The sequence below is a fragment of the Polypterus senegalus genome, chromosome 5 (genome assembly GCF_016835505.1).
Source record: "Polypterus senegalus isolate Bchr_013 chromosome 5, ASM1683550v1, whole genome shotgun sequence".
Taxonomy (NCBI): domain Eukaryota; kingdom Metazoa; phylum Chordata; class Cladistia; order Polypteriformes; family Polypteridae; genus Polypterus; species Polypterus senegalus.
In genome coordinates, this window is record NC_053158.1 from 189,167,674 (window position 1) to 189,186,510 (window position 18,837).

Consider the following 18,837-nt stretch of genomic DNA (forward strand, 5'->3'; position numbering starts at 1 on the left):
GTCTGTTATGGTTGTTCTTCTATATATCTATATATGTTTATATATATATGTACCATCTTTTATTATTATGTTATGAATAAATTATATTATTTGGTTTATTGTAGTAAACGTGTTTGAGTTATTTGTTGAAAAACAGTCTGAACCACAAATAGAGAAAATTATTTAATGTAAACTTTTGCTAATTTATTAGCTTCATTCTTAAGTTGTACATCTCTTAATAGTATGGGCATCCCGGCTGGATGGTGAAACAGAGACTCCTCACACATCCTACATGGGGCATTCAGGGGGAGAAAAAGTCAGAAAATAGTAATTTATGTAAACTTAATAAAATGGTTTATTTGAATTTTGACTATACAAAAGTTGTCATGATTCTGAAAACTGCTAATATAGTGTAAAATTCAATATTGTCCTGTTCTTGAGCGAAGAATAAATATGACCCGTGGGCTTAACACCATAGGAAAGGCAACTGCTCATTTCAGCTTAGCAGTCACACTTGATGGCTTCTATGATGGCAAAAAATGACATGAATTTCAATCATAAGGCCACAGAAAAATCCAGTTCATAGAGAAAAAGGAAATCTGGCAAGGGAAGTTGTTAATATTCAGGAGAGGTATTCTGTTTAAGCAAAATGACATGCAAGGAGGAGAATTTTATTAGTGTCACCATCAAGAACAATGCAGATAGTATTTGTAGAACTTTCAGCATTTGTTCACAGTTTACAATTTATTTAGAAAACCAGCTGTGTCCCCCATCTAAGGTGGGTTGAAATCTAAGGAATCAATGTAAACCTCAGTGTTAACGTTTGCAGCGCACCATGCAATACAAAGGTCTCAGTCATATATCATTTGATTTGGGATACATCAAAGCCGTGTCAATGTTTGTTATGTGTCATCTGTTGGAATGACAAATGCATGTGTTTTATTACTAAAAATGGTTGTGGTGCGCCCATTTTTGGAATGACAGAGACATCAACCAGACAGACACACAAACAAACACAATGACATATATCCTTTAATTAAGATGGATGGTCGTAATCCACCATTACTACTGTATAATAAATTGTTTACTTTTCAGCAGTCAATCTCCTAAAAGTCTGGATTCATAAAGACAGGTATGTGATGTACAGTAAGTAAGTAATCAATCTGGTAATTCAGATTGTATGTGTTATTTATTGTGAAATATAAGATTTTTCTCCAGCCATTACTTCCATCAGATTTACAAGAAGTGTATGTCAAGTTGAGTTCATCTAGGAAAACAGAGAATACATAGAACTTGTGTTATGTAAAAGTCACAAGTACTCAATTTCCTTTCATTTCATTGTTATTACTGTCCTTTCAGTTTATTGTCTTTAGTTACAGTGCCCCTATGTAGTGTGTTGGCGTAGAATGTCTCATTTCACTCCCAGAAGAACCTGTGCTTTCATACTACAAACAGAAATTCTGTGGAACTCCCCCAACCAGCAAAATGAAGGAACGTCTTCTGAGATATTCATAAAAATCATTTGGTGTTTCTGTAGGCTGACCTGGACATGAGGCCGTGTTGCAGCTCTGAGACTGGAACCAGTTGCCCTGGCAGCTGTGGACGTCCTGTATGAATTCTGGATGTCTTTTTCTGATGCGGAAACCCCCACTACATGGCTCTTTGCAGACACTCCAGGAGCTCCAGGGACTCCACTGACATAAATCTTAGAAGGAAAAAGAAAGTCAATAACCTGCAGTTAAAATTAGTATTTCAGATATACAATATATTGACTTTTACAATTCCTCCCTGCAGATGCCCTTAGATGTTTATCCGTCATTACTCTTACAATCTGGTGCCATCTGTTTCTCAGCACCCACGTGATAGAATTCATCAAATTCAGACTCACAGAAGGTCCACCAATATCCCACACTGTCCTTTAGATAAAGAGAGCAAGTCTCACCTCCCTTCATCAGCTACAATTAACATCCTATTTTATATATTATTTATTATCCTTCTGTTCTTTATAGGGTCACAACATATATATACTGTGGCCACTAGGAGGCACGCCAAGCCCAAACACAACTCAGTCGCAGATAAAATATAAAGTGTTGGTTAATGAATAGCAGTACCTTATCATAATAACAAATCGGTCCAGCACCATGCCAACAGCCAATAAAGCACCTCCTTCTCCCTTTGTGTCTCCACTATTAGCATTGTCCAACTTCATCCCGACTCCTGAGGCGAGACATCTCCTTTTACGCAGGGCCCGTGAGTACTTCCAATGTCATGGCATTGCATTTCAGAAGTTTCTTGAAAGTGGGAGGTCCGTTCTTCAACAGCACCCCCCTGCTGCACACAAGGACCCCAACAGGGTTGCCCTTCCATACTATAATTCTCAAGCAACTCTGTGGGTATTCAGAATGGGCTCCAGCTGGTGGAGCACTGCCACCTTTTGTGATGGGGGACAAACTATACAAAATATCCATTTGTCTCTCATCCATTCATAATCTGGGCATCCCGACTGGGATAGAAACCAAGTATCATTCCGGCCAGGTTACACTTGTGGATACCCTACAGTATGTGCACTCCAACCATTTAAATTTCAATGTAATTTGCTCCATTCTGGTGTTCTATCCAGCCAGGTAGAGAATCTTCCTTGATCACAGTTGGAATGCCCATTTCATCCAGTCCGGCACTTACAATACAAAGCATGAAATGAATGAGCCTGACTGGGTGTGTGTGTGTGTGTATGTGTGTTGTCATATATGCTTGTCTGGGGACCACCTTCCAAGCACAGACAAGGCAAGCACCACCACCTCAAAAAACTGAGAGGACACTGTCGCTAATGATGTCTCCTCTTTTAGCTCAGCTCAGATCCAAAATCTGACAAGGCTGCCCAGGGCTCCCCACACTCCGCCAAGACTTCCACGTCCCTTCAGGGGGAGCCGCCTAAAAGTGGACATGACCTGAACAATGGTGTCAGAATACAACTCAGCATTGTTGAGGACAGAGCTCCTAATAAAGCCCTGCTTTCACATTGCAAAGCACAATAGCTGAAGTGCCCTTCTTGTTGTGCCCGGGGAACTATTTGGTTTTATTTCATGGCCTTATTAAAAGAGGTGACCCAATGGTGCCTCAACATTCCTTTGTTGTTGTTGTCTCTATTTTTGTCACAGTATATATGTTACGGCCAAAACCCGAAATCAACCAAAGTGGGAAGTGGCCGGCCAAATCGGGAAATGGCCAGTGTCGCTGTAAATTGACCGGCCAATGTCCAATCTTTTTCTCGATTTCGGGATTTGACCAGCCAGTCTGTGAAATGGCATGGGGCGATCGGCCAAAGTCAGAAGAAAAAAGGCACGAGCAGCGATTTGTTGCGCACTTAGTAGTGCAATTACATCGAGTGTAGCCTTGGCGGCTCTTCTTCAGAAAGTGGACGCCACTTGGTTGTTTCACAATACAGTAATCCCTCGCTATATCGCGCTTTGACTTTCGTGGTTTCGCTCTATCGCGGATTTTATATGAAAGCATAACTAAATATATAACGCAGATTTTTCGCTGCTTCGCGGGTTCTGCGGACAATGTGTCTTTTTACTTCCTGTACATGCTTCCTCAGTTGGTTTGCCCAGTTGATTTCATACAAGGGACGCTATTGGCGGATGACTGAGACGCTAACCAATCAGAGCACGCAGTTAAGTTCCTGCCTGCTGAATCGCTCATTCAGCATCAACGTGTTTCGCTGTGTAAAGAGTTGTGCTCTTTTGTGTTTATCTTTGTGCATAGTCAAACCCTTCATTATGGCTCCAAAACGATCTGCTACTGCTTCAGGGGCCGTGCCCAAGCGCAAACGGAAGATGTTAATGATTGCCGAAAAGGTAAATGTTTTGGATTTGTTGAAGGCTACGATTCTTTTTATTTAAAAAGTAGGAAAGGAATATAAGATCTACGGCTGCAATGTCCTTTTAACCAGGGTGCAAAACGAGTTGTAAGTGGATGTAATAAGGCAGTAGTCTGGATGGAATCTGCTTTAGGGATTTGGATTGAAGACTGCCGGAAGAAGAACAACGGCAGTGCTACACAATCGCCTGAAGTGGCTCCTTTAAGGGCTGTAACGCTCTCCTTTGTTGTGCATTAAAATAAAACTCATTGTTATCGGACAAGTCATCGTGTCATTGTTGGTGAGTAACCATAATTAATTTTCTACTTACAGTACTTAGTACATGTACGTTCATTTAGTGTCACTGTACACACATTTACTGTATACTATTTTTGTTGCATTGTACATATTTATTGCTGGTGGCCTGTCTATCGTAATGGCTGTAACATGTGATATCGGAGACACTCGATATCTTTAAAATAATATTTAGGTTTTACTGTATATAAACAGTGTGTTTATATACATAATTTCAATGAATCTTACCTAATATCTAAGAGAATACAAAGGGATTATGCTGTATAACTCTGCGGGGAATATTTATAAACAGTGTGGGAGAGTTTATAAGGGCTTAAAATATATAAAATAACCATAGAAACATATGGTTTCTACTTCGCGGATTTTCACCTATCGCGGGGGGGTCTGGAACGCAACCCCCGCGATCGAGGAGGGATTACTGTAATTAAGATTAGGTATATAATTATATTTGACATTTCTGTTATCATTTTAGCCCTAAAATAGTGACTTAATATCAGGGACCTATTTTATTGACCTAATGGTTAGTGTTTGGGCGAGGGGAAGGCCGTCTCAAGTGGCGTCCGCTTTCTGAACAAGACCCCCCTTGACCAGTTTCTCATGCAGAATGGAAAACTCACTTCTGAATCTGCATCTGAAAGTTTTTAAGCCCCTTCGCAGCTTGAGTGGACAGTCTTATATCAGCGCATCGGATTTTGGCCAGGGAGTTCTCGCCACTTCGTGAAATGGCCAGCCAAAGCAGCAATAACGGTGGTCATTTCTAGAAATTCGGACTTTGGCCACACCTCGCGGCCAAAATGTGAAACGGCCGGGCAGTTCGGGAACTGGCTGAACTTCGGGTTTTGGCCGTAACACATATATTTATATTTTACTGTATATAAATGAGGAATTAGGAGTCTTCCACACTACATTCTATTTCCTTTCCACCAGTTACACCATCCTTATGGCTTACCTTCACACACCGTTGAATCGGGACAGAGTCTCTCATCTTCCACATCTCCAGGGCACTGATGGTCACTACTGGACACTGGCAGTCCAGTCTCTAGGGCCAGACAGGTACGATATCTTCTTTGTACAGAGACGTAATGGCCACTGTTTGCTAGCAGCTCTGTAACATTGCTGTCACCATTAACCTGGCCGCCCAAAAGAGCCACAGTTTTGGGACTAATAGCCATCCGGGGCAAACAAGGGGAGCATGCTGTCCACTCAGACCACTCACTGAAAGATACTGTCCCAAAAAAAAAAACAGATTAAGAGGCAGGGTTGATAAGTATTATCATTACACTTTCTAATAAAAAAATAGCATATTTATAAACATTTTGGATAATCAAAAATCAGCATCAAATCAAATTAAAAGAATTTTGGGAATTGTGTATCTTTAAAATTCTACACTGACGTTTTAGTATATCTGAGGACTCATTTGGCCCTAGTGGCCTATGAGTAAAATGCTGATGTAAATTAACACCATCTTGGACAGAGTGTGTTTAACACATTTTAGATTTTGAAATTAGGGGCAAGTCAATTAGTCACAAATGTACAACGAGCTAATATAACAAATAGAGAACAGCATTAATGGATCACTGTGTAAGAATTTCTTCAAAAGCCCCTGCCACACATACATTGCTGTCATCAATGAAATACAATCCTACAAGGGAAATGTGGCACTACTGTGAGTGAGATGAACAGGAGATCAGTAAGACAGCAAGCGTATGGCAGCAACTTGCATCTTGCTATGATGCTGAAGGCAATCCCTTAACTCTTTGATCACACTTTGCACACTGTAAAAACCATTTCTCATCACTCTCCATCATTCTCTAATTATCCAGAAAACAACACCACATGTGTAGTACAAGTGTGGTAGGCCATTGTCACACTGTGGGACTTGATGTGATGCCTAATTTTAGTTTCTAGTTTCTAATCTCATTTTCTAGCAGAGTAAATAGGAATCACTGGGGTGATGAAATGTTCAGTTCTCTCATGACTTTTCATCAGTGTTACGAATCTCATATTGGACTGCCCAAGTAACGCAAAGTCCACCTTATTTTAGTAGCAAACCAACATGGTGTACACCAGAATAACAGGAATGCTGCTAGAAGAAAACACAAACCATTGAACAGTGTGACAGACGGCCGGGGCCCATACCCGGCCGGGACGCCCCTTCTGTATATGTTCCAGAGGAGCAAGCATGGGCTGCACAATACCTCCCCCGGACCACTTGGCGGCAACCCCTCTGGGTGCCTCAGATACCCGCAGGGCTCCATGGGAGATGGATTTCTCCACAGGTCTGTTGGGATCCGGGGTGACCACCAGGAGGTACTGCAGGGGTTCCTGGGCCCGTCTTGGCCGTAGTTCAGCCACACCTGGAGGTGCAATCGGAAGCAGGTGGCTACCAAGTAGTGTGGTAGACAGTAAGACTTTAGGGGCTTTCAAAACTCGACTTGATATTTTTTTTGAACAAATTAGTGGATAGGACGGGCGAGCTTTGTTGGGCTGAATGGCTTCTAGAGTGTTCTAATGTTCTAAAAAGCACCTGAAGCACTTTCGGGTGAGCTATAAAAGGAGCCACCAACCACCATTCCAGGAGCCAGTGTCGGGAGGAGGCAGGCAAAGCTGCCAAGGTGGAGTGGAGGACTTGAGGAGTTTATTTGTGGTTTGTGGGACTGCGTTTTGGCTGAGGGACACAGGGAAGACGTGGTCCCCAGCTGAAGAAGAAAAATAAATTCTTTCTGGTTTATTTTAACATGCCTCCGTTGTCAGTCTGTGTCTTGTAGCCACCATTGTTCCAAAGTGTTTGTGAGCACTGGGAGTGTGGTGTTTCCAGGTGCATGCTTATTGGCTGTTAACTCTTGCAGACACAAGCCCATTCCAACTTGTGACCCACTACAGCAAAATCAGACTAGTACAATTTTGTCACATCTCATCACACAAAGTGGTACAGACTGTTAATAGCACTGTTACCGAGTCGCTTATGTATACCCAATGTGCACTGCAACCATCTAAATTTTGATGTACTGTAATTTGCTTAACCACTTATGACACTGCCATATTTTAAAGTTATTTGTGTACGATGCAATAAACACACAAGTTAATAAAAAACAATAAGGGTACAGCGGAACCTCGGGTCACAAATGTCTCGGACCACGTGCAAATCGGGTTACGACCAAAAACTTCGCCAAAATTTTGTATCAGTTCACGACCACACGCAGGTGACAAACAAGCCTTCCGGTTCGTATGCGCCGATGATTTCTGGACGTGTTCAGTCTCTCCCTGTGTATTCCCTGTGCAGTGAACGAGTGAGAGAGAGAGAGAGAGAGTGTGAGAGAGCGAGCGAGAGAGAGAGAGCAAGAGAGAGCGAGCAAGAGAGCGTGAGAGAGAGAGCGAGAGAGCGAGAGAGAGAGCGTGAGAGAGCGAGCACCAGAAGGCAGTTAAAGAAGGCAGTAAGGCCGAGAAGGCAGTTAAAGAATGCACCGGGCTTGTTTTTAAAGAGACTGCAAGGTTAGTTTTCTCTGTTCGAGGTTTTCTCTGTGTTATTCAATGTTTTTACATTTAGTTTACCATTATGCTGTGCATTCTTTGGTGTAATTAACTATTTTTGTGCTTAAAAATCTTTAAAAAAATATATATTTACATACAGCTCATACGGTACGGAACGGATTAATTGTATCTACATACAATCCTACGGGGGAAATTACTTCGGGTCACGACCAAATCGGGTTGCAACCAGAGTTTTGGAGCGAATTACGGTCATGACCCGAGGTTCCACTGTATTTTTATATACCTAAAGGTGCCTTCTTTCAAATAAATTATAAGTTTTCATGTTGTCTCCGCTCTCTCATTATTAATATACCGTATGTGATTTGTACACGTACACCCCCGGGGCAAGGAGCATAGCACAGATGAGTTGGTTTGCTTTTATCAAATATCCCACCAACGTTGAGTCACATACAGTGGAAGGCTCATTACCACTGGATACCTGAGTTTCAGAGCATTCCACGGATTTATAGATGCCTATGATTGGTCATTTCTGCTACATGTCACAGCTTTGTGTAAGCTGCAGTGAATATATTGTGAATGTAACAACTCATCTTTACGCACTGTTAGGCATTGTTATACACAAAGCTTGAATCAGATTCTGAATACAATTTTTAATTTATTGAGATGTACATGTTGATTTGCAAATACAGTGATGCCTTGTACTTTGAACGTTTCTAACTTTGAACGTTCCAGAATGTTAAATTCGAGAGAAATATGATCCGGAGTTTGAACTTGTCGTGCGCTTGCTGCATAGACCTATTTTTAGGAGATCGTGCTGGCTGTAGGCGTTACTCGCCCAGTAGAGTGTCATTATGACGAACAGCAACACACACACGAAGGGACAAACAAAGCGTTGAAATGAAGAGCACTGAGCCGCTGCATCTACACGCACCGCCATACATTTCATTTTATTATACAGCATTTATGTATTTTGTTTATTATTTTCATGGTTTAATCTATTATTTATAGGCATTTAATTGTGTTATTTTTACTTAAATTATATGTATTTGTTGTTTAAGCTTATCAAAATGGGTATTGTTTAGGGTGGGAATGGATTAACTCACTTCCCATTTTTTCTAATGGGCAAAACTGATCCAGATTTCGAACAATTCAGAGTTCAAATGGTCTCCTGCAATGAATTACGTTCAAAGTGCGAGGCACCAATGTACTGCTTAGTATTACACTGATGCATCCCAGAATGCATTTTTGCACTTTAAGTGTCATTTTAGCTAGTTATAGTTCTGTTAGTTAGCTTTCTAAGCAGTGCTCATTCAATTTCAATTTAGAGTACACCTGTAACGTTTGTTAGTGTACTGATATGTAATTGCTATGATGTTCTTGTGCTTCCTGAATTTTCATACATAAGTGTCTACCATCGTCTAACTTAAGGTTCCTGTTTCCTTCTACATTCTTTCACACGCATGTGCTTGGTAGACAACTTGAGGGGTTATTCAATGGTAATTCCACCCCGAGTCAAGGGTTGGCACTGTTGCCTAATGCTGCTCCATCTCTCTCCCTTGCACTTTAGATGACCGCCAGAAACAGTGATGTCACTTTTGGGTCACAGTCTGTTGGACCTGCCTATTCCGATTTGGCTTCCTCTTAAGGGGTTCCATCGCCATCTTGAGTCAGTCTAACTGACGACTCGCATCTGGAAAGACGTTGCGTTTATTTTGCAATTCTCTTTTTTTGTCAAAATCATATGGGGGTTCTACTTAATGGAACCCCAACTCTTGTGTTTTATCTTATAATGCTTATGTGGAAGTAGATTTTTGATTGTCCCTGTAACAAAAACAAAATGTTAAAATAGGCAAACTATGACACCCATCTTAAGGCTATCATTGACAGACCTTGCATCAAATATTGATGATTTGTGTCATATAACGTTTACATTTATCTTCCCTGAAACAATTTTTATCATTACCGTATATACTCACGTATAAGATCGATCATAAAATCAGACCCCGACTTATATGCCCATTCAAAAATACGACACTTAAATTTTTTTTTTTTTACATCTTCTTGTCTCCTCCAATCTCGTATCAGTTTCTCAGACACATCGAATTTTGATGCAGTAGCGCAGTTACCAATTTCTTTTGCTACTTCAACGACTTTTAATTTAAAACCAGCTTCATATTTTCTTCTGATCGAACGCTCCGTCGTAGATAAGGGATGCTGTTATGATAAAGGAGTATGAGGGTGTGAGATACGAAAAACACAAATCAGTGCAAACGTTGCTTTGGAATAGTTCGGTTATTACCGTGTGGTCACGTAGGCACAATAGAGAGAGAGAGATTGAGCGGTTAGGAGCACACGCTGATACAGCGCATTGCTGCACCCACATTGGAAAATAAAGGCCGTGTGCTCAGTGGTTACTCTCTCACGTGGACGTTAACATCATAATCTCTTGGACCAATTGTGTGAGTTTACTAGATTTGACTTATACGACCGACATTATAAAATACCAGAAATTATACGATAAAATGAAGTCCTGACTTATCTGCGGGAGAACTTATCCGCCAGTATATACGGTACATACTTTTGCATACATCTGTATTGTATAGGGTGTGACAGATAGGGGGCACTGTCGTCCCCTTGAACCCTCGGACCAGATGCCAGACACCAGATAAAAGTCCCAATAAATGTATTTTTACAATAATAATGTGCACAAAGCACCCTCAACTCCACTATACTCATAAACAATACACTATTCTCAATAATAACAATAATCTATAGGCAGCTCAGTCACCCTTCCTCCCAACTCAGCTCACTGCTGGGATCTCCCACAGTCCTTTTATAGTCCCTGACTCGGAAGTGTTTCTCTCTCCCTCTCTGTCCATGTGACTGTCAATAATTCTGGGTCGGATGAAAACTCCTTTTTCTTCAACCCGGAAGTACGTCATTTCTGCTGTCCCCGTGACTGTGTATGGAAAATAATCCTTGAGCCTCCCTCCGGTGTCCTCTGGCGGTTCCCATGGTATCCAGCAGGGCTGTGAATAAAGACTCCATTGTCCATGATTCCCTGCTGGAATCCGGAGCATCTCCATGCTGCAGGGAGGGCTCCATCTGGCAGCCTGGGGGTATTGGCCGGCCATATTTATAAATATGTTATTTATTAACATACGTTCACGTAACTGATTGTTTTGTCATTTCCTATTATTTATTTACTTTTTTAATTTTCACAGGGATTCTGCAGATGAAATTTTATTTTTTGTTTGTATAGGGTGCCACAGTCCAAAAAGTTAAGGAAACGCTTCTTTAGAGAGCGCACTGCGCAAACCCTCATGGACGTGAGAAGTTTATAGTTAGCAATTCCTCAAAGCTAAGATGCACTGCATAAACCAATTATTTATGGGGAAGTCAAACTCTTACCTTCACAGTCTTCATTACTGCAAATCATTTGCCCATCATCACACGTGCTGTGCAGGCAATAAAAAAGTAAATGTATCAGTTTACCTTTAAATATCAAATTCAAACAAGCTAACACAACTTTCTGCAGACAGACAAAGAGGCTGCGTCTAGCATAAAATAAGGCAATGGAATACTTCTACCTGTGAAAGTAATCAGTTAATGAGAAACAATCTGTCAACATCATGTAAGTGTTAGTTTTCTTTGTCATGTGCCTACTCCTAGGGCACTCTTTAAAGGTTCTGGGGATGGCAATTATCTGCCACTACAGAGGTTGGTGCTGTGTGGTAACAGCTTCTCTTATTTTCACTCTGCAGACCAGAAGATTGATGGGTTTTCAACCACAGATGTCACTTTCGGTGTCCAACTGTCTAGGCCAGGGGTGTTGAACTCCAGGCCTGCTGGGCCGCAGTGGATGCAAGTTTTCATTCTAACCCTTTTCCTAATCAGTAACCAGTTTTCACTGCTAATTAACTCCTTTTCCCTTCATTTTCATAGCCCTGTTTATAAGGATTCAGTCCTCTGTATTTATTCCTTTCTTCATTAAACGACAGCAAAAACGAAATGAGATGTGAAACGAACCAACAGATGACCAGCTAAACTGGGATTTCAAACTCCAACCAATTTCACTCCAACCAATCTCTTAATGAGAAGCTGATTCTTGCTGTTAATTAAAGCCGTTATTTAATTCCATGGCCTGTTGCTGCTCTCATTCTGCCACATCAGACATTTCTCAAACTGTTGATTTTCAGTTTTTTCTAAGAACACCATCAAAATGTTTTGGTGACCTGAGAGATCAACCTTACTGAGACCTTCAGCTTTCTTTATTTTCAGATATTGTGTGATGGGCACAGTTGAGCTGGTCATGTGGCGGCTCATTTTGTGTCTCATTATTGTTTGGCTGCTAATTAAGGAAAAGGAGACGACTAAGGGGCCCGAGTCAAGTTAATTAAAACTAAAGCAAAAGAAGTTAATTAGCAGCAAAAACAGGTCACTAATGAAGAAGAAGGTTAGAATAAAAACCTGCAGCCACTGCAGCCCTTCAGGACTGGAGTTTGACACACGTGGCCTAGACCTACCAGAATGGTGCATTGCTAACGTTAAGGCTGAGGCCTATGCTGATTATTTAGATTTCAACCCATCTTAGATGGGCACCACAGCTAGTTTAAGAGTAAAAGTGTCAATCTTCTCTCCTGCTTGTTTTGTTTTATACCAGGCTATAAACATTTGAGGACTACAGCGTGGATTTGGGACACAGTTGTTCAGGTCTGTGTAGTAAAGAGTCTGAAAGTAAGAACAGGGTCACCCCAGGATCCTTCCACAGTAAAACAAAGAAGTGAGTAGGTGTCGTACCAGGATGTTACACAGTCAGTGAGGATGGATTCCACGGTGCCCCTCTAAAGGTCTGTGAGCACAGACAGACATGTCTTAGGAAGTCTGTGCTATGTTCCATGTGTAAGTCACTTTAAACATGCCGTATTGAGGTCTAGTCTATCATAAATACCCATTTTAAGCAGAGGGGAGTAAATCAATAAAGTATCTCAAGAAGACTGTCTCTGCTCATAGTGTGGCCTAAATTGTTCAAGGAGACAGTAAGTGCAATAATGCTTCTACAAATGGACATCGCAACAGACTCACCAAGCTTTACAACCAGACACCACCATCTCCCCCGGAGGAATGGTCACAGCAACAGGGGGCCCATCATTTTCTGGATGTAACAGATGAAGACACCCACAGTGCTCAGGAGGAACACATGTTGCATTCTGTTCCAGAAGACCCTGCAAACATAAAGACAGCAGATAACCATGAACTGTAAGAGCCAATCTCAGAAAGTTAAAGTTTTGAATTAAACTCATATTAAAGTTTGGTTTGCTTAATTTGAATATAATATAAATTTCTTCCATAGTCATAGCTTATGGTATAGTCTGTTCCCCCTATAAGTTAGTAAGAGATAGAACCTTCTTGCTATAAATGAGAAACAGTGTGACAATAGATTCAGTTGTGTTTAGAACAGGTCCCAGTAAAGAGGGACTTGAAAGACCCATTTTCTACTAAGAGATGGGATAAGCATACAGTTTTCTGACCATCTTGAAATGGTTCAGAAACATTTTGAAATGGTTCAGAAATGATAAGTAAATAGTAATGATTTGAGATGTAACAAGATTAAGCTTAGAACTGAACTTTTCTTAACAAGAATTTTCCCTTTTTTTTTTTGCTATTTTAGTTTTCCTTTTGTGTGAACGGTTTTACTTTGAAACTTAACTACACTTTGAAAAAGAAGATATTGTGTCTGTGGAATCATTTCTGCGCATCAGGCTTTTGTTGAATCCCATTTTTTGAGCTGAAGCTGCTGAACTTTGGTAATTTTGGGGAAACACAGCTACATTAACATTACAATCATCAGCAAAACTCTTTTATATCTCACTGAGTTTTTCCAAGCTGTAAAGGTTTAGGACATTTATCAGTCATGTTGTTAATTTTCTGAACGCATTTGAAAAACAACCTTGGAATAGTCACGTGTCAAGATTAACATTCAAAACCTAATTATCCTTGCAAAATGTTGGGGTTCAAAATTCATTTTAATAAGAGCATACATTCCCCACTCATTCCTGTTGCATGTCATACTAAATGAAATCTTTGAATAGTTAAGATACCTACAGTAGGAGGTACGGTCACAAGAAAAATTAAAGATGTGTTCAGATTTCATTTCTTCAGTATGATCTTTTTAAGCTTACCTGGGGGCAGTTAATATTGTGTGACGGACGGCCGGGGCCCATGCCCAGCGGGAACGCCCCTTATGGGATGTGCAGTACCTCCCCCGGACCACATAGTGGCAGCCTCCCTGGGTGACTGTGGTGCCTCAGATACCTGTAGGTCTCTGTGGGAGATGAAGTTCTCCACAGCTCTGTTGGGATCCTGGGTGGCCACTAGGAGGCGCTGCAGGGGTTCCTGGGCCCGTCTGGGTCGTAGTTCAGCCACACCCGGAGGTGCAATCGGAGGCAGGTGGTCAAGCACCTGAAGCACTTCAGCGCGAGCTATAAAAAGAGCCACCCGCCACCACTCCGGGAGCCTGAGTCGGGAGAAGTGGTGGTAAATAGTTTTTTCCCTTGGCTGCTTAGTAATGCTCTCTTACAGTCTTTTGACTTTAACTGAGTTTTCAACTGAACGTGTCTTGGAGCTGCTATGAGACACCAGCATCACCGGTAGCATCTCAAGTGGCAATACACACCTCAGGACAGTAGCAGCCCGGCACACACTCCGAATGGTTTTTGCATCCACCGCCTTGTCCTGTGGTTGAACACAGCTTGTCACAGGGGGAGCCACACTTCATGAACTGAAAAGGAGGGCTGCAGACTGAAAGACATAAATGGTGGATTAGAATACAGAAGCAATCATAACAGTGTGTGGTGTCCTGTCCTATCATCATCATTATAATCATCATTTGACTACAAACACTGAAATTCATCTTCTTCATCTTTTCCTGATGCTATTAACTCGTCTGGTGATGCAGTTAACATAGGACAGGCCTGGCTTACCTCTTCCCATGACTCCTTGGAGGCACACAAACAACACAGCAGTTTATCATCTCATTTGTAGGTTTTCTCAGGCAGTGTCAGGCCAATCAGATTTGCTTTTGTTGGATATACAGAACTTACAGCTCTGCACACATGCTTTGGTTTTTGCCCAAGTGTTTTATGTTTAAGTTTCATGTGTTACATGCTGGTTGGACTTCCAAGTAAGAATGTCTAAAGCAAACTGAATTAACATTCAGAGACACCACAAAATGCACTTTAAGATGTCTAGAAATACATTTAAAATATCTGACAGATATTGTCGTCAGTCAGTCATTTTCCAACCCGCTATTTCCTAACACAGGGGTCTGCTGGAGCCGATCCTAGCCAACACAGGGTGCAAGGCAGGAACAAACTCCCAGGCAGGGCGCCAGCCCATCGCAGGGCATACACACACCAAGCACACACTAGGGACAATTTAGGATCACCAATGCACCTAACCTGCATGTCTTTGGACTGTGGGAGGAAACCCACGCAGACACGGGGAGAACATGAAAACTCCACGCAGGGAGGACCTGGGAAGTGAACCCAGGTCTCCTAACTGCGAGGCAATTGCGCTACCCACTGCGCCACTGAGCCACCTGATAAATATTGGGAAATATTAATTTCAAAATATCCTAAACACATTCAGATATTTCAAAATGATTTAAAGAGTCAAACACATGCGTGTAGGAGACCTGAACTATTCCGAAACAACATTTGCACTGATTTGTGTTTTTTTATCTCACACCCTCATACACCTTATGTATGATGGAGCGTTTGATCAGAAGAAAATATGAAGCTGGTTTTAAATTAAATGTCATAGAATTAGCAAAAGAAATTGGTAACTGTGCTGCTGTGACAAAATTTGATATTGAGAAACTGATGTGAGATTGGAGGAGGCAAGAAGATGTAAAAGAAATAGATAAATTTAGTGTTGCATTTTTGAACAGGTAGGGTCTGATTTTATGATCGATTTTTCGGGTTTCAAGACCCAACTTATATGTGAGTATATGCGGTATATAAATATTCTATGAACTATGAAAACCTATGTATTCTGCATATAACCATTCTTGAGCATTTTTGGAAAAACACATGAAATGTTTGACGTTTGTGGAGAAGTATGGTGTATGAACAAATACACTGCTGAACTTCTTCTCACCAATGGAGAATAAACCCACCCTTAACATACTTGGAGCAAAGTTCAGAGGACTAACTCACCTGTACAATCTTCAGGGGGACAAGTTTTGGACTGAGATTCGATGCCATCGCAATCTTGACCCACATGAGAAGAACGGACAGGCGTCCTGTATCGCTGCTGCAGCAGAGAGGTGCAGGAACAGCTAGACCACTCGGTCCATTCGCTCAGAGGACAACCTGTTACAGAACGAGAACATCAGTTCAGGAGTTCGACATGCCTTACATGCCCCTGTGCACTCTACTGCAATGAGAAAGCCTGTGAAAATGTGATTTAAATGCTGATTGCTTCTGGGAATTCTAAGGACCTGGATTAACTCTTTAATTACAACTCTTTATTTGTTCCAAGACTAAATTAATTAATTACTTTAGCTGGTCACAGAAAGACATACCTGTTCAATCCATCCATCGTCTAACCCGCTGAATCCGAATACAGGGTCACGGGGGTCTGCTGGAGCCAATCCCAGCCAACACAGGGCACAAGGCAGGAACCAATCCAGGGCAGGGTGCCAACCCACCGCAGGACACACACAAACGCACCCACACACCCAGTACACACTAGGGCCAATTTAGAAACACCAATCCACCTAACCTGCATGTCTTTGGATTGTGGGAGGAAACCGGAGCGCCCGGAGGAAACCCACGCAGACACGGGAGAACATGCAAACTCCACGCAGGGAGGACCCGGGAAGCGAACCCAGGTCTCCTAACTGCGAGGCAGCAGCGCTACCACTGCGCCACCGTGCCGCCCCATACCTGTTCTAAATTACAAAAGTAAGTTTAAAGTTTTAGAGAAAGGACCCAAAGATTGAGGTTGGTCAAGAGGAAGGCAGCCACAAAATGAAATTTAAAAATGCACCTAATCCAGAACACCAAGCAAAACCTCAAGTCCAAAGTCCTAGGCAAAATTCCTATTCTTAATACATAATGCCCTTAAAACTGAAAAAAGACACATAGAGATTTCTTTGATATCCACAATCTTGGACAACCTGGAAGTCCAAATTTGGCAATGGCATAGAAACAGGGCGCAAAAATCCCCTCAAATGCTGGCACCCATGAAAACAAAACAGTGTTGGTGGGAATTATGTAAAATAAATAAATAAAGCTGTAGAAGCCCAATACAAAGAAATAATCAAAGAAAAATTTGTAGAAAATGAATACAAAACACAATCTTAACAATAAAGTTTGGTCTAAGGATGTCCTTGGTTTGTGTTCTCTGCCCTCCATCTTAAGCTGCCATGTCTTTTTGCAATAAGATGATCAGAACTATCAATCAATCAATCAATCAATCAATCAACATTTATTTATATAGCACATACAAAAAAATGTAGCTCAAAGTGCTTTACATGCAAGACTCTAGTAGCTCATTGCAAAGTCTAAGTGCACTTTGATTTATATTCACCAGTTTTTTGGGAAAATAACATATTGTTTTCAATTTTAATTGCTTATCCACATTGCCTAGATGATACATTCTTAAACTACGGGTCAAAACCCATTTTGTCTATCTGTATGAAATAACTCGGCTCTTAGTGGATCAATTTTGTTCAGATCTGGCACACTTATCCACTTGAATAAAAGGATAAGTGCCTGTGTGTTCATCCAGTTGCTATGTCTCATTCATTCCAAAAGATGGAGAAAACATTTTTAGTAATAAAATGCACTGCATTTAATATTCAAACAGATGGCGCATCACACACATTACCACTGCTTTATGAATCTCATACCAAATGGCATATAACAGATTGGTAGGTTGGGAGATGGATAGAATTTTATTTGTCACCAGGGGGAAATATGGCTTTTACAGAAGCTCTTTAAATAAATAAATACATAAAGAAATAATGTATATACATACAAACTATGGCCTGAACACACACCAGAATAATTAAAAAAGAAGAAAAATTTATAAAGAAAGAAAACTTCAGTCTTGACAGTCACAGTCGCAGTGCAGCACTACGCAGATGTATTGCTGTTGGTATAAAGGACCCCCAGTCATGTTTCTTGACACACTTCTGCTGAATAATTTGTTGGCTGAAAGCTTTCAGTGTAAGTGTTTCACAGAAAGGATGTTCAGAATAATTTTCTTCACTACTACCTCTAGCTGGTCCAGTGGGCGTCCCATAACGGACAGTGCCCTTTTAATTAGTTTGTTGATTTGGTGGGCCACTCTTCAAGTGATGTGACCAGGCCAACACACCACACACAGAAAATCCCACCGGCCATCAAAGAGTATAGAAGATCAGAAGGATGTCACTCCCCACATTAAACGAATACAGCCTGCTCGGTCCTTTCTTCCTTCTATGCTTACTCTGTGTTAGATGACCAGTATTGTGTCATTAATGTGCACCACCTCTACATCCACTCCCTGAATAGTGGCCGGACATAGAGGCACTTTGGATGGATTAAAAGCCAGAAGTCCATGTGACCATCATCATCAAGTCCTTCCATGAGAACCCTAAATCCAAAGAGGACTGTTTCATTTATGTTAGGTAGAATACCCAGAGGGGACTGGGCAGTCTCATGGTCTGGAATCCCCACAGATTTTATTTTTTTTCTCCAGCCGTCTGCAGTTTTTTTTGTTTTTTCTGTCCCCCCTGGCCATTGGACCTTACTCTTATTCTATGTTAATTAATGTCGACTTATTTTGCTTTCTTACTGTGTCTTTTATTTTTCTATTCTTCATTATGTAAAGCACTTTGAGCTACTTTTTGGATGAAAATGTGCTATATAAATAAATGTTGTTGTTGTTGTTTGGTGCAGCTGTTGTGGGGTACAAAATCTGTATATTTTGGTTTATATTTCCATTATGTTTTGTTCAACACAAGACAACAGATGAACTACATTCAGGACAAATCAAAGCATGTCTTTCTTCCCAGTTATATCTCACTTTTAAAACAGCTGTTCCAACATAGAAAGGAAGACATGCTGGTGGCTCAATTACTTTATAACCTGAGAAAGGATGGACATCTAATTATGTTACAGCCTGGGAAAGGAAGACAG

At 41.2% G+C, this 18,837-nt stretch overlaps 1 protein-coding gene across 1 annotated transcript in view; it reads right to left on the reverse strand.

Moving 5' to 3' along the window:
• The window catches only part of scospondin (subcommissural organ spondin), a 417,078-nt gene that overhangs the window by 53,081 nt on the left and 345,160 nt on the right, over positions 1-18,837 (reverse strand). The window contains exons 90-95 of the mRNA XM_039754138.1: positions 15,865-16,020; positions 14,322-14,446; positions 12,731-12,870; positions 11,057-11,103; positions 5,103-5,378; positions 1,523-1,684 (exon numbers count right to left, since the gene is read on the reverse strand). Of these exons, the coding sequence (XP_039610072.1) occupies positions 1,523-1,684; positions 5,103-5,378; positions 11,057-11,103; positions 12,731-12,870; positions 14,322-14,446; positions 15,865-16,020 (906 nt within the window). The remainder of the gene's footprint in view (positions 1-1,522; positions 1,685-5,102; positions 5,379-11,056; positions 11,104-12,730; positions 12,871-14,321; positions 14,447-15,864; positions 16,021-18,837) is intronic.